The 14,679-nt window shown below is 57.3% G+C and overlaps 1 protein-coding gene across 1 annotated transcript; it reads left to right on the top strand.

Moving 5' to 3' along the window:
- Nucleotides 1-12,041: 12,041 nt before the first annotated feature.
- Nucleotides 12,042-14,461, top strand: LOC114909498 (Krueppel-like factor 2). The gene is made up of 3 exons (XM_029249301.1): nt 12,042-12,545; nt 12,783-13,656; nt 13,815-14,461. Exons 1-3 carry the CDS (start codon nt 12,474-12,476, stop codon nt 13,988-13,990), a joined length of 1,122 nt encoding a protein of 373 aa, XP_029105134.1. The 5' UTR covers nt 12,042-12,473; the 3' UTR covers nt 13,991-14,461.
- The last annotated feature ends 218 nt before the right edge of the window (nt 14,462-14,679 follow it).

The raw sequence follows: 14,679 nt of genomic DNA, 5'->3' as shown, positions 1-14,679 counted from the left end.
GGGTCCAGGCTAACAGGTAGAGACTAACGGGTCCACGCCAACAGGTCCAGGCTAACGGGCCCACGCCAACAGGTCCAGGCTAACAGGTAGAGACTAACGGGTCCACGCCAACAGGTCCAGGCTAACGGGCCCACGCCAACAGGTCCAGGCTAACGGGTAGAGGCTAACGGGTCCATGCCAACAGGTCCAGGCTAACGGGTAGAGGCTAACGGGTCCATGCCAACAGGTCCAGGCTAACAAGTTCAGGCTAACGGGTCCACGCCAACAGGTCCAGGCTAACAAGATCAGGCCAACGGGTCCAGGCCAACGGGTCCAGGCCAACGGGTCCAGGCCAACGGGTCCAGGCTAAAGGGGCCCTCCAAGTGTCCCCCCCACCTCAAGGGGCAGGAATGGGCTCTTAGCAAAGGTGGACAGGTCATCGCACAGGAACAACAGGAACTTCCATGCAGAAGAGCAGTTATTTGGGAGTGTTCGCCCCATCATTGAGTCAAAGCCCACAGACAGACACGGCTGTTATTACCCCCATTGAGCTATTAGGGTCAAGGCAGCTGTGATAATATTCACCTTACAGAGGTCATTGGTGGGGTAACAGAGAGTCCTGCTGAAACACGTCTTGGGGAGGATACCCATGTAACATGGGAAGAACATGCCAACTCCACGCAGAAGGAGTGGGGAATCAAACCCATCCCCAACTGGACCATCCTGGCACCGTAAGACACCTGCTCTAGTTACTGCACTGCTTTGCCGAACCCTGTAAGCTGAGAGACGGACAACAGAAATAGAGCTGCTCCCCCCAACATGTGTACATTGACCCCGCCCCCACCCACACCCTACACGGTCATTTCTCTGACAGTTTCCTCTAAAGTGACTGTCAGTGTGAAGCTGCATCGAGTCCGAATTCCACATAACACTCCACCAAAGGGTTTAGAGAGAAACTAAATGACTTAGATCCTCCGCTGGAGATGCAGGACGTCTACAAAGAGGTGTCTGTTTTCCGGGTGGTGCTGGGATCCGTGACCTGTTCGCACCCTGTTTCTGTGGAGCTCCAACATCTCCTTGGACCCACCCCTCCAAAACATTGCAGGCACTGACAAGATGGAAACGGCACAGCGTAAACTCAGATTGCACCCGGGGGGTGGGGGTTGGGGTCAAAGGGCTCGTGAACAACGGCAGGAGTTACTTGTGGTGCGCAGCTCCTGCAGACCACAGAGGCCATGGGGGTCACGAGTACCAGGCAGAGGCCATTTGCATGAGAGGCACATGGTGATGGTGGAGTGAGGGGGGGCAGTCTGGGCTGACCCATCCAGACGTTCAGCCTGTTCCCGTTGGAGAGTGGGAGTTAGGCTCGAACCGACAACCTTCAGGCTACAAGGAGAGGGCCTTTACAATTGCATTGCCTGCTCCCCCTGACCTCTGCAACTGACCATTTCATCAGTTTCCACAAGGTGTTCAGGTCAAGGGTCTCAGCCGAGGACACAACAGCAGGGCTCCTCCTGGGCCTCGAACCCCCGAGACCCTTTCAGATTAGCATAAGACTTTGTTTTCGCACAAAATGTTGCCGGCGCGCTGCGACGTTCGTGTTTCCAAAAGGAGGTCGACCAGCATTCGGATCCAAACTAGCTGGAACATTCCGCAGAAGGCAAACGGCACAGCGGGCAGAACACGACGTAAGTCGCCTCTGAACCCCCCCACCTCCTGGCTCCCATGCAGCTCTTAGGTGCGCTCGTCCGCTCTGTTCGAATCTCCTTCAGTCTAACCGCCTCGAGTAGAAAAGGAAAGAAGCTTTCGAAACCAAGGGCTATGCTCCTCTGAGTGTGCGGTCGAACCAGCATCGGAACCGCAAGGAGCACACGGGGAGCCTGCGGCGGGGAAACGCTGCATTCTCAGATGAGAGGGGCGGTCACCCAGCGGTCGAGCAACACAAAGAGCTGCCAGCAGGAGGTTGGGGAGAAAGCGGTCACGGTGTTCATGTGCGAACGCTGTTCCGCGGTGAAACGGCACCGAAACAAGGCTGCGGGAAGCGAAGGAAACACGCGGTCCTGCGGACGACGCTGCCGCGCACGGTACTTGAAGGTCGCACGACCCCCTTGACAGCAGGAAGGTCTCTTTCCGGGGGTCCCCATCTCCGAGAGGCTGATGAGCTCGAGCTGCGGTGCCACAGCAGTGCCAGAGAACACCTGCAAAAGGACCACATGCACAGCGGTCCGTCACGTCACTGTGTTCGGAGACCAGGTCCTTGTTACTGCCACCCTTTCCAAGGCCCTCACCGAGGAAGTGCAAACTAGAGCTGCTCTTTTACCACGTTTTTTACTCTTACTCATTCAAGCAGCTGTTTGTTATTACTGGAATGAGACTCAAAGGTTGAGCCGCAGGAACTCTTGTTGGACACATGTCCTTGGAGATGGTCGCGTGTCTCTTGGATGAGACTTCGGCTGTGACGCGCAGCCCCACGGACCACACTTGTGCCCAGTTCACGTGTGACCCCTGCCCTGGTCACCGACCAGCCGCGACAGCCCCCCGCGGCCCCATCGCTGACGGCGCTTCCGCACCATCGCCCAAGGTCAGCGCTGCAGCGGCTGCTCGACGCGGCGGCATCCCCGGTGACAGCTATCAGCAGGAAACACCTTCGGCAGCACAGGAAGTGCCGTGTGCTCATTGGCCCGGCGTGATTCAATGGTCTCGTTCTCAGCCAATGGGGGGGGGGCGATATTTTAAGCCCGGGTATAAAACGTGACGAGACTCTGTGGGAGCAAGGAGACGGTCCACAGCGGTCGCTGACACGAGATCACAGTGTCCATCCAAGCTCTGTGCGGAGCTGCTGGAAAATGATCCGGTTCGTGTCTTGCCACGATCCCGCTGCTCCAGGTGACCTTTAACCACATGACAAACAGAGAGAGCAGAGGGGCCCTCAGGGGCCACAAGCATGGCAGAAGCTGCAGGAAGGGGGCGCCGTTACCCTCCACGGATGAATGCGGCGCACATTCTAAGAACAGAAAAGACGGCAAGAACGGGAGTCAAGGAAACGCGCCGCACACAGCTGGCATCACGTGGTCACTGTACAAACGCACAGGTCACACACAGTAAGGCTGCGCACCGTCCACAGCGCTACGGTCACAACAACAAACATCGAGCCCTGTGCCCGGGAGCCCCTGGTCTTGGTTCTGACGTGTCGGGTTGCAGGAAGGTGATTTCTAAGGAACTCGTGTCCTCGAGCATCACAGCATGACCCCAAGGGCCTTCGGTTAAAGCCTGCGTCCACCCTGTAAACAGCATGGTCAAAATGAACGCAAAGAGCGGAGTGCGGGAACGCCGCTCAGTGCGCCTCCTCCGGGATGTTTTCCGTCTCCTTCGGAGGGGTGGACGTCAGGTCCCCAGCACCGCCCACTTTGGATCTGTGAGCTCGCTCCGTCTGCGGCTCCTCAGAAATAGGAGCAGGAAAAATAATTCATCTTGATGCTGTTTTCATAACTCTAACTGCGCGACCAAAGATGAACCGCAATAAATCCACCGGTCTTCAGCATGACCTTTATTTTTAGCGCTTCTCCATCAGACCGGGAGCCAACGCAGTTCGGCCTCCTGCACCACGAATGTTTCGCAGCAGACGCGCGTCTCCAACTGACTTGCGCAGCTGTACGCAAAGACCCCACGTTGCAGGATCACTGTGACCGCGCACCAAGAAAGACCGCACACTGTGTGTTCGCTGAGAGCGCACGCAGTGCCTGCCTGCCTGCCTGCCTGCCTGCCGTGCACTCTGACCTCTGCGTGCGTGAAGCGGTTGTGTGTCTCTCGCTCACAGGTTTCACACTCAGTGTACTATGCAGGAACAAGGCCTCCGCGGTTTGTGGGTGTTGACCTGAGCAGGGCTGTACTGCGGCTGTACTGCGTCTGTACCGGGGGGGGCACGGTAGCTCTGCAGCCCGCAACACGTGTAGCTTTCCGATGAGGTGTACAGCGTGAGCCGCTCCCCCCCCCGGCTTCCTCGCGGGCCCTCAACCGCTGCCGAGGCGACCGAATATCCAGGAACAGCTGCACGAGGTGACACGGAACGGCAGCAGGCAAAACAAACAGCACAGCTGGAAAACAAACAGTTTTTACTGGAATGAGGAGCGGGAACGGCTACAAGCCCACAAGACCATGCGCATAATTAATGAAGCGGGGCGTTTCCTTTTCTACCGTACAATAAACAGGCCAATAAATGCACACAACCGTTGCAATAAGTCGGAGATTCGGCGTTCATCTGAGTTTTCCAGCGAAGCGCAAGAAAACAAAGTGAAGCTTCTGGGAGGGAGCACCGAAAGGACACGGAGGAGTCGAACCGCGCCACCCGCCATCCATCTGCCGCTCGGCCAAAGACAGAGGGCGGAGAAGCAAGTCAGCAAGGGCCAGCAGGGGCGGCGGTACCATTGTTTTCGTAACTCGCCTGGAAAACAGGGAACCGAAAGTAGCAGCCCTCCCCCGGCCACCTCCGCTCTGTGCCTGGGATATCCCACGGTGACCGGGATCGACCAGCCACTGACCAGTCACTGACCAGTCACTGACCAGTCACAGGCTCTACCAGCAGGCCCTGCAGTGAAGGCAACCATAAGCCTCCTTGGTCCAAGCTGGACCGTGACGTCTCGCTGCTGTGTTCACAAGGCCTCCCGCTGTGATTTGAGGGCTACTCGCCAAGAAGAAGACAGACAGGAGACCGCGGTCCTGCTTCCCCCGACCGTGGTGTTCGGACCTCACCTTCACCTCCTGTCCAAGTCCCCTGCAGACAGGCTTCGTGCTCTTAGTCTGGCCCCGTTCGGCACGGACGTGAGCTGAGGTCCTACCGCGTTCGTGGGACGGTCCCCACTTGTGACCCAGCTCGACGGCACACCGGTGACTAGAGCTGCTACCGCTGGCTGTGGAGGTCACGGGTTCAAATCCCACCTGGACTGACACAGTAAAAAAGATTCTGCTGTGTAAGCAGTTTACCGCGGTAAAACGCCCTGGAGAAACACGTCAGATAGATGAGTAAATGCAAATGAGGCGAAGTGAAAACAGCTGAAAGTCATGAGGAAACTGCAATTAGTCAGAGGAAGGTGAGATTAGAGTATTTTGAGCGCTGATGGAAAAAGAAAGCAGGTGTGTTTGCGGCGCGTTCGTTTGCACACACCAGGGGAGGAAGTGGTTATTGCGCCGCTGAAGGAAAGCACCGGGATTTTACTGCACCAAGCAGAGTAAATCAGCGGTGCCGGGTGCGGCGCCTTCCCTCGTTCCAGGTGAGGCGGTGAGGCGGTGAGGCGGTGAGGTGTTAAACCGAACCATTTGTAGAAACCCTCTGAAATACAGTGACACAAATGTTCTCTTTCTGAGAACGGTTTAACCGACAGTCAACCGTTCGCCCAACTCGCTCGTCCATAGTGTGTCCCCGAGGGGAACACAGAGCATCGTTCGCACCAGTGCCTGGGAATGACCCTGACCCCTGGCCACTGACCCCCCATTTTCCCAGCAAAACACTGGTGAACAGGTGACTTTCACAGAGATGGTGGGACTAAGAGGCGAAAGTGGTTAAGGCGTCCATCTACAGCGCACCCTTTGGTCCGGTCACAGTCGACCCGCTCGCCATCCTCCACCCTCCAGGAGGACAGGCGGAGCTCAACGCAGAAGGTCCAGGGTCCTCGCTGGGGCCCCCATGCAGGCTCCTGACACTATTCAGGAAGCCACGTAAGAGCTTTTTGGACCGGAGTGCGGTGCAGCGCATTCACAGAAATGTTTCTTACTCAGCGACCGGACTTGTGCCGCAAAGCAGCAGGTGGAGCTCAGGAGCTGCAGCTCATTGCCCTGATTTATTCCAGAAACACAGCGATGAGTCAACGTGAGAGTCCAGATTCTCAGTGAAACCCAGAGTCAGTTATACGAATCTGGAGAGTCTGTTGATCGTGTGTAGGACGAGCGAGTCCGGCACCTCCACCAGCACCAGCACCACCACGAGCAAAAGCACCAATAGCACCTCCACCAGCACCTCGCTCCCAGCAGCCCGACCACTTGGCCATGTCGCTGAAGCTGCTGGTGCTCTTCTCCAGGTCCACAGCCCTGCCGACCGCAGTCCTCCTGGCCTAAGCGATGGGTGTTCTAGGCACTCTGGCACTGTGGCTGGAGCCAGGGGGATTCTGGGAGTGCAGCCTGTGGAGCTGAGGTACTGCCTTCCACCATGGAGCAGGATGCCGATCATCCTACCCTGGAAGATGCTCTGAGCGCCAGAGTACCAGCAGCTGCAGACGTGGGACACTGGAAAGACACGAAGCACCGCAGCTTCCGACCGTGTTCAGACGGTCACCATCCTGCAGTGCCAGCCTGTCAACCGTGACCAAAAGCGTGACCCAAACCATGACCTTTATAATGACCAAAGTTCTGCCTCCATCTTAACAAACTCAGCTCAGTAACTCCTGTCACCTCAATATTTACCGTATTTCTTGATAGTCACATCATTCCGGAGCAATTGAGGAAGCTGCCTGAAGTGTCTGTGTACCCATCGGGGCGGTGTCACTGTACCGGTGTCGTGTCGGTGTACCCATCGGTGCAGCGTCAGTGTACCGGTGTCGGTGTACCCCATCGGTGCAGTTCTGGTATGGAGGAACGCTGCTTCGTCCAACGAAGAGCCCGAAGCGCTCGGGTTCGAGGGATGTGCAGGTGGACCGGGGCTCGGGTGTCCCGATGCGGCTCGTCTCGTCTACGTCGCCGCAGAAGTATACGGCTCCACCAGAGGAAAAGTGAGCGCGGGGCCCGAAACCCTGCTGCGGTCCCGCTAACCACACTTCCTGCTGCAGTGAGTCGACCAGAGACCCGCGATCGTTACATTGAAACCGACATCGACGAGCGAAACCAGAGGTGCGAACCAATGATATCGAGGGCTGCTTCATCTGGGGACGCGATAGATGAAACCGCAGCAGCGCAGAGAGGCCTCGCAGTCAGAGCGAAATCCCAGCCTGAGCGCATCGATTCCTACGGCGCGTGCCGCCTGCCGCCAACCGTCGCCCCGGATCCGGTCAGAGTGGCTCTGCTCGAGGTGCCATCCCTCCTACGGTTGTCGGAGCCGCGGCTCAGAATTAGTAAAAGGGTGTTAGAAACCCGTTGTTCGTTGGCCCTGCCCTCTTTCAGGAGCCTCTCTGTTCACACCTGAGCCCCTCGGCCGCTCGCTTTCGCCCTTATAAGGCTCTAGAGCAGCAACGGCGCCGCCGGGGTAGCGCATGCCGGTGCCGGCACCGGAGGCCTTTGGGCACAAGGCCCCTGTTGTCCTGGGGGGGTCCTTCACATGTCTTGCCCCGAGCGCCGGAGTCACCGCCGGATTTGCTCTCTGGATCCTGCACACTCAGCAGTTCTAGTGCGAGTCTCCACATCTGGCTGAAAAACGCAGCATCTGGCCTGAGAAGAACATCATGGACACGGGTTCGAGGGGATCACTGTTAACGTTTGAAACCAAATTGATTTATTAGCGATTTATTACTGAACAACAACGGCGTGATCGTGCAACGGGACTATCGTTAGCTCATCGGCGCAAAAGGAACACGTGCGCGCTCGTGGCAACTGCGTCCGTGTCACACGCTTTTCACAAAGCGGCAGTGTGAAGAAGGAGACAGCAGTGACACAGCGGGCAGACACTGGGTCGCCCCATCATGGCCTGCAGAGGAGCCCTGAGCTTGCTAAGTGTGTGTGTGCGTGTGTCTGGACTCCTAGTCGCTATGTGACGGCACATTCCAGAAAGAGCGCATGCCTTCCAGTGGCCCAGTGGAATCGCAGAGCAGCTCAGAGATGCCACAGACGCCAGTGGGAGACACGCCTGTGTCTCTGCTCACACCTCGCTGCCGCCACCCACGGGGTCGAAACACACGGCTAAGGTGAACATGTCCAGTGGTGGGAATGGGGGGGGGTCACTCGGATACACACAGAGACACATGTAATCAGTGACGGACACGGTTTCAGCTATAGATGAGAATGACTCCGGAATGTTCTCTGTGTGAAAGAAGCCCTCAGCGACAAGGGAAAGAGCTCACGCTGCAGTCTGTGATGAGTCACTGGACAAACTTTCTGCCTGAGCCTTTACTACAGCACTTACCCTGTTTTTTACCATATATCCTCATTTGCACCGCTATGCCAGTGAGCCTGCAGTTTCGGTCACTGCCACGGTTGCCAAGGAAACATCTCTGCCGTAGGTCCCATAGGTTAAACTAGTGCAGGACACCTGTGTGTCACCAGTGTGTCACCAGTGTGTCACCTGTGTGCCAGACCTCCCGATCTGCTCTGGCCCCTGCAAGGGACCCGTAACTGACAACGCCTCTAGGCGCCACAGTGAAACACACACACACACACACACACACTCTTCCAATGGACTCGGGTTCCACAGGACACACTCCTGCTTCCTGCAGGCTGGGGAGAGACCGGTGGACTCTTCTCTAGGTGCGTCCCAGGTGCGAGACCTGGACTCGAGGGCCGCAGGGAAGCAGAAGCGGCGTTACTGACACCTACAAATATTGTGGAAGAACAAGAAGACTGAGGACACATTTGTGTGTCACAAGTCCACAAACATGCCGCTGATCGTCATTTTACACTCGTTCTTCCACTTCACTCTGGAAAGTGTGCGGGCAGCACCCCATGCAGGGGACAAGGCAGGTGTCACAGCAGCAGCGTCCCTTGTGGCCCTTCAGTACACAGTTGTTGCAGAACGAGGACCTGTTGCCAAAGGGCTGAGTAACGTGTTGAGAAATACACCCCAGAGCATGGACAGGATGGATGACATGCGCACACACACACACACACACACACACACACACACACACACACAGACACACACTGCAGCGCGAGCACGTTCCAAGCGTAGCGCTCGAGCACGTCTTTGTGTGCCGCCAGCTGGGGGCGCTCACGAGTCCACAAAGTCAGCGCCGCTCTGGCTCTGTGTCCCCGTGTCCCTGTGTCTCTGTGTCTGCTGCTGCCACAAGTTCTCGCCGTCACTCCAGAAGGTGCGAGAGGCGACACCGGTTCCGCACAAGTAATATTTTGCTGAAATCACACAACGTTCGCTCCGGGTTCGAGTGAGACCCAAACGGAGCCCGGCGGACTCTTCGAAGCTCAGACGGACCCTTGGCGGCACTCTTCAGACATGTACGAATTCCGAAATGCGAGCAGAGATCGGGACGGGACACACGCTCGTCGCTAACTGTCCGCGCATGTCGATACACGCAGAGGTGTGCAAAGGGGCCAAGAGGGAGATGCTGAGTCATGGCCCACGTGGGGAAGTGTCCGCAGCGCAACGGAGCCCAGCCCTGCGGTGGGTGGACGGGCAGCGTCAAGCCTCGGGGTCACGGGGTCACCGAGGGCCGTAACCTCCGGCCTGCAGGAACACACTTAGTGTGTCACGCGGCGCGTCATGGAAAAACACGTCACTTCAATCGCCGTGTTGTGTTGTTACGTTGTACAATATAATATAGTACAATAAACATGCAGAGCTTTGTCACTGACTGTGCTCATTTACAGAATTATTTGTAACGGTTCAGTTTCACTGGACACTGACCGCTCATGTGTCCCTGCGGGGATGCCGTCCAGGAGCCTCCCACACAGCGGCGCCAACTAGCGCCCAAGGAGGTGAACCGCAAGTTCCCATTTATTTTGTCCCTCTGTGTTCAAACCTGAGGGGGGTGCGGTGGCGCAATGGGTTGGACCGGGTCCTGCTCTCCGGTGGGTCTGGGGTTCAAGTCCCACTTGGGGTGCCTTGGTATGGACTGGTGTCCCATCCTGGGTGTGTCCCCTCCCCCTCCAGCCCTTTGCCCTGTGTTGCTGGGTTGGGCTCCAGCTCCCCATGACCCCCATATGGGTCAGATTGTGTGTGTGTGTGTGTGTGTGTGTGTGTGTGTGTTCAGACCTGGGCCTTTGCGCGTTGACATACATGTCTGTGTGCTCATTTAGAGAGACTTTTCTCAAAAGTGACAAACATCTCATAGAAAACGCAGTGTGTTCATTACATGAGCTAGAAAACTGGTGAGTCTAAGTACAGTTATTTTCTTTCCTTCCACCATATGAACCGACGTTCCTCACATGAGGAGCTGCATAAACGTTCATCCAAATAATGAACGATTCCTAATTAAACATTTACGTTACAGGAGTGAGTGGGGGTGCGGTGGCGCAGTGGGTTGGACCGCAGTCCTGTTCTCCAGTGGGTCTGGGGTTCGAGTTCCGCTTGGGGTGCCTTGGTATGGACTGGCGTCCTGTCCTGGGTGTGTCCCCTCCCCCTCCGGCCTTACACCCTGTGTTGCCGGGTAGGCTCCGGTTCTCCGTGACCCTGTATGGGACTAGCGGTTCTGAAAATGTGTGTGTGCGTTACAGGAGTAGCTGCGTAAAGTTTACCCGTTATTTAACAGGAATGATCTCAAAGTTACAGATCATGAACATTTACAGCTTACATGAGCTTGAGAGATCAGTGGAGAAGTGAGTCTGGAAGAGGTGACTTTTCAGAGCCTTCTTACATGTGGACGGAGATTCAGCAGTTCTGAGTGAGAGGGGGAGGTCGTTGCACCGCAACGGAACCTGAACCGAGACCCTCGGTGCTTCACCTTTCGTGTGCGGGACCAGGAGGGCAGAAGCAGACGAGCGAAGAGTCTGGTTGGGGTGCAGTGGATGATGAAGTCTTGTCGATACCTGGGATCAGTTCTATTGATTCTTTCGTAGGCAATAACCGAGGTCTTAAATTTGCAGGGCAGCTACAGGAAGCCAGTGCAGAGAAACATTGTCTCGATATAAAACACCTGTTTGAGTTATAAAGAGAATTTGTAAGAAGAGCATTTATTTCTTCATCTGCCACTTTGCTCCAGTTTCACTTATATTTCCACCAATTTGTCCATTTACACAGCAGGGTGATTTTCACTGTATTCACTAAGGGCAAAGGTACAAAGGGCTCGGGATTCGAACCCGGTGCTGCAGTGATGCTTCCTGCTACAATCTGTTGCTGTTTGTATGAGTGTAAAAGGAGGGTTTGATGAAAACAGCGCAGCGGTACACATACACACTGTTTACGTGCTCGTTGTTTGCTTGTTTGCTCATTTGTTTGTCTCTCTGTTGCTACCGCGTTCCATCCGCTGTGGCACTATAAAGTAAGCACAGCGTGGTAAAAAGTTACCCAAAGACAGTAACTAACTTTTTGTTGCCTCTGTGAAACAGCTCAGAAGGGGGATGGGAAGCTCCTAGTTAGGGTCAGGGTCCTGGGGTCAGGTGTCCTAGGGTCAGATGTCCTCGGGTCAGGGTCCTGGGGTCAGGTGTCCTCAGGTCAGGGTCCTGGGGTCAGGTATCCTAAGGTCATCTTCATGGGAGCAATGGTCGCAGTCAGTGTGTCCAACTGGAAAACACCAAAGTGTCTGTTTCTCTCTTTCCCAGAGACTGCGTGTTCTGTACAAGTGTTCTCTTTGAAGAGTAACAGTTATTTCCGTTTCCGCCCGTGTCCTCCATGCCTCATACAGCCACCCGGACACTGCAGCGTATAGCGTACCTGTATCTAGAGTAGAGACATAGACATTTAACAGTATGGAGACAGTGTCCAGGCTGTAAGTGACACTGTGTGTGTGTGTGTTACATGAACCCTTCCCTTGTGACACACAGTCTGAAGCGTTCAAAGCCCGTAAGTTACGGGTCTCACCCACGGCCAGGGCACGAGACGGGCTCCTCTCATTCGCACACTCGATTCTGCTGCGACGAGTGTGAGTCAAGAGATGCAGAGAAGACGCGAACCGGCCAGTAAATTCAGAACCCACTCGGGACGTTTTTCCACACGGGCATTTTCGTGTCCTTTTCTTTCACATCATCATCTCGTTTCTTCTTGTGTGCCTTCCTTCAGAAAGGGACTCGTTCGCTCTGTGTGTGTGTGTGTGTGTGTGTTTCACTACAGATCATTCGGCGGTTCAACGCCGCCACGCGCTCCCGCCCACGTGCGTGTGCGTGTACTCGAACCCGGACCGTTCACGAGCGACTGTGACGTTATCCGCTCGGTTTAAAAGGCGCGTCGGCGACACGCAGCGCAACGAGTCGCTAGCGGTCAGAGCGTGTGAGTGTGTGAGTGACACTGACAGAGCAGGAGCGAGAGGACGGGGACACAGGCCGGGGTCCGAGCCCGGACCGGACTGGACCGGACTGAAGGAGCGTTTATATAGGGAGTAAATTTAGGGTCCAGCAGACCGACCTCCATCCGGCACGCGCTTCCTGCGCTCCTCCTCCGGAGCGACTTGAGGGACCCGGGTTTAAAAAGGAGGAACTGAACTGAGCCGAGGGGCAGAGAGAGTGATGATCTGATGAGCCGATGAAGAGGACGGAGACGGGCTGCTGCAGACTAGTGTGGACGACAGGAGGAGGACAGCGGCGGCGGTGTGTGTGTGCAGTGTGTGTGCAGAGTAGAAGAGAGTGTGTGTGAGTGTGTGAGTGTGAGTGTGAGTGCGTGTGTGTGTGTGTGTCGAGGAAGCGCAGCCGCTGTGATGTCGCTCGGCGATACAATGTTACCGTCGATCTGCACGTTCACACAGCAGAGGGACTGGAGCGTCCAGAGTGTGAGTTCATGTTCATATTCACATAGATAGATAGATAGAGAGCGGCCCACACACACACACTCACACACACACACACACACACACATCGTCACCTTCACGACTGTAGTAAGTATGTATCGTGTCTCGCCGTGACACCGCGCGACCGCCCTGCTGCTGCACTTCACTCGGTTCGCTGACTCTGCGTGTGCGTACTGAACACGTTGTCGTCGTTGTTGTTGTTGTTGTTGTTCTCGACAGAGGTGGAACCCGGAGCCCCACACTGACAGGTACGCGTCCTGGGGCTGCGCGCTCCTGCGCACGGCAGCGCACGCGGAGCCCTGCTTGCCCACGCCCACGGGAGACGCGGACGAGCTCAGCTCCTACGTGGACCTGGACTTCATCCTCTCCAACACGGCGGGTCACGGTGCCGGTGCCGGTGCCGAGAGCGTGACGGTGACGGCGCACGCTCAGCTGTTCCCGAGCGCGCCCCCTCCCCCCCCGTCGTACGCCGGCTCGAGCCTGGTGGCGGAGCTGCTGCGGCCCGAGGAGGCGTGCGGCATGATGAAAGCGGAGCCGTGCGCGGACGGGTACGGCGCCGCGCTCGGTCCCGTGCTCGGCATGGTGCCCCTGAGCCGCGCCACGGTGAAGCAGGAGGGCAGCGCCGCGTGCCTGCGCTCCCTCGAGCAGCCGCGCGCGGCCAGCTCGCCGCACGCGGCCGGCAGCATGACCCCCCCGCTCAGTCCGGAGCAGCTGGTGAGCGCGAGCTGCCAGCCCCGGCGGCGGCAGCGGCAGCAGGAGCAGCAGCAGCAGCAGCAGCAGCAGCCCCCCGTGGGCTTCGCGCACGGCTACCCCCCCTGCCGCCCACAGCCCGGCGCTGCGCTGCAGGTGTGCTTCGCGGGGGCGCGCCCCTTCGCCGCGTACGAGGACGCGCTGGGCGCGCACGGCGCCGCGCACGGGATGCTGCCCACGCCGCCGCCGTCGCCGCTCGAGCTGCTGCTGGAAGGCAAGCCGAAGAGGGGCCGCCGCACGTGGCCGAGGAAGCGCGCGGCCACGCACACGTGCACGTTCGCGGGCTGCGGAAAGACGTACACCAAGAGCTCGCACCTGAAGGCGCACCACCGCACGCACACAGGTGAGGAGGGCCGTGCTCGTCGCCGGGCGTCTCTCGCGCTGGTTCGAAAGCCAGGCGCGCTCGCGGCGCTCTGCTGCTGCTGCTGCTGCTCTGCCTCTGCACGGGCGCGTCCCCGACGCTGACGCTCACCGCTCGCTCCGCTGCGCTCCGTCCCGCAGGTGAGAAGCCCTACCACTGCGGCTGGGAGGGCTGCGGCTGGAAGTTCGCGCGCTCCGACGAGCTCACGCGCCACTTCCGGAAGCACACGGGCCACCGGCCCTTCCAGTGCCACCTGTGCGAGCGCGCCTTCTCGCGCTCCGACCACCTGGCGCTGCACATGAAGAGACACCTGTGAAGGAGAGCGGCCCGTTGCCATGGAGACCGACTTTTGTTTTGGTTGGTTCTTGCTCTTCTTGTCGTTATTCTGCGCCAGATCTGGGACCTGGTTGGTGCAGTAGCTGGTTCTACTGGTGCTGCTGGTCCTGCTGGTCCTGCTGGTACTCCTGGTACTCCTGACCCGCGGGTACTAGGCCGGGTTACGAGGACGTTTCTGCCGCCCCCAGCTCGGACTCATCCCACGCGTGCAACAAGTCGACGGCACATCATCGACCGACATTATCATTACTATTATTATTGCTGTTACTGTCACTATTATTTTCATGAGCCGTTAGAAACGGCCTTTTATGCCAAGGATGCTGAATTTGTAACCGTAAGGACCATCCCGGCGACAGCAGCTCCTGGTCACGCCAAACGTCATCTGGAAATACTTTGTTTCCTACTGTTTACATGACTTGTATGATGTATTTATTGTAAATATTAAAGTAAGTGGATACAGACCGGACTCGTGAGTTTGCTTCGGGAGCGAAATCCTTGCCGTGGCGATTAGAGGTCCTTGAGCAACGGGACGTGGGACGGAGACCGCGCGGGGACGGCGACGCGCGGCGCTGTGACGAAGGCCACCCCAACCTCCTCCTCCCCCCGCACACCCCAGCTGTGCCGCCAGCAGCCTGCGGCCGGGTCCTATAAATAAGGCCGCGTAGAACC

This window comes from Scleropages formosus, chromosome 25 (assembly GCF_900964775.1).
Source record: "Scleropages formosus chromosome 25, fSclFor1.1, whole genome shotgun sequence".
NCBI lineage: Eukaryota > Metazoa > Chordata > Actinopteri > Osteoglossiformes > Osteoglossidae > Scleropages > Scleropages formosus.
The sequence above is the reverse complement of the archived record's forward strand: the minus strand, read 5'-3'. Positions and strand labels throughout refer to the sequence as shown.

Coding starts and splice junctions, on each gene's coding strand:
- LOC114909498 (XM_029249301.1), top strand. CDS start 12,474: ATGTCGCTCGGCGATACAATGTTACCGTCGATCTGCACGTTCACACAG. Junction 12,546..12,782: donor GGGACTGGAGCGTCCAGAGT/GTGAGTTCATGT, acceptor TGTTCTCGACAG/AGGTGGAACCCGGAGCCCCA. Junction 13,657..13,814: donor GCACCACCGCACGCACACAG/GTGAGGAGGGCC, acceptor TCCGTCCCGCAG/GTGAGAAGCCCTACCACTGC.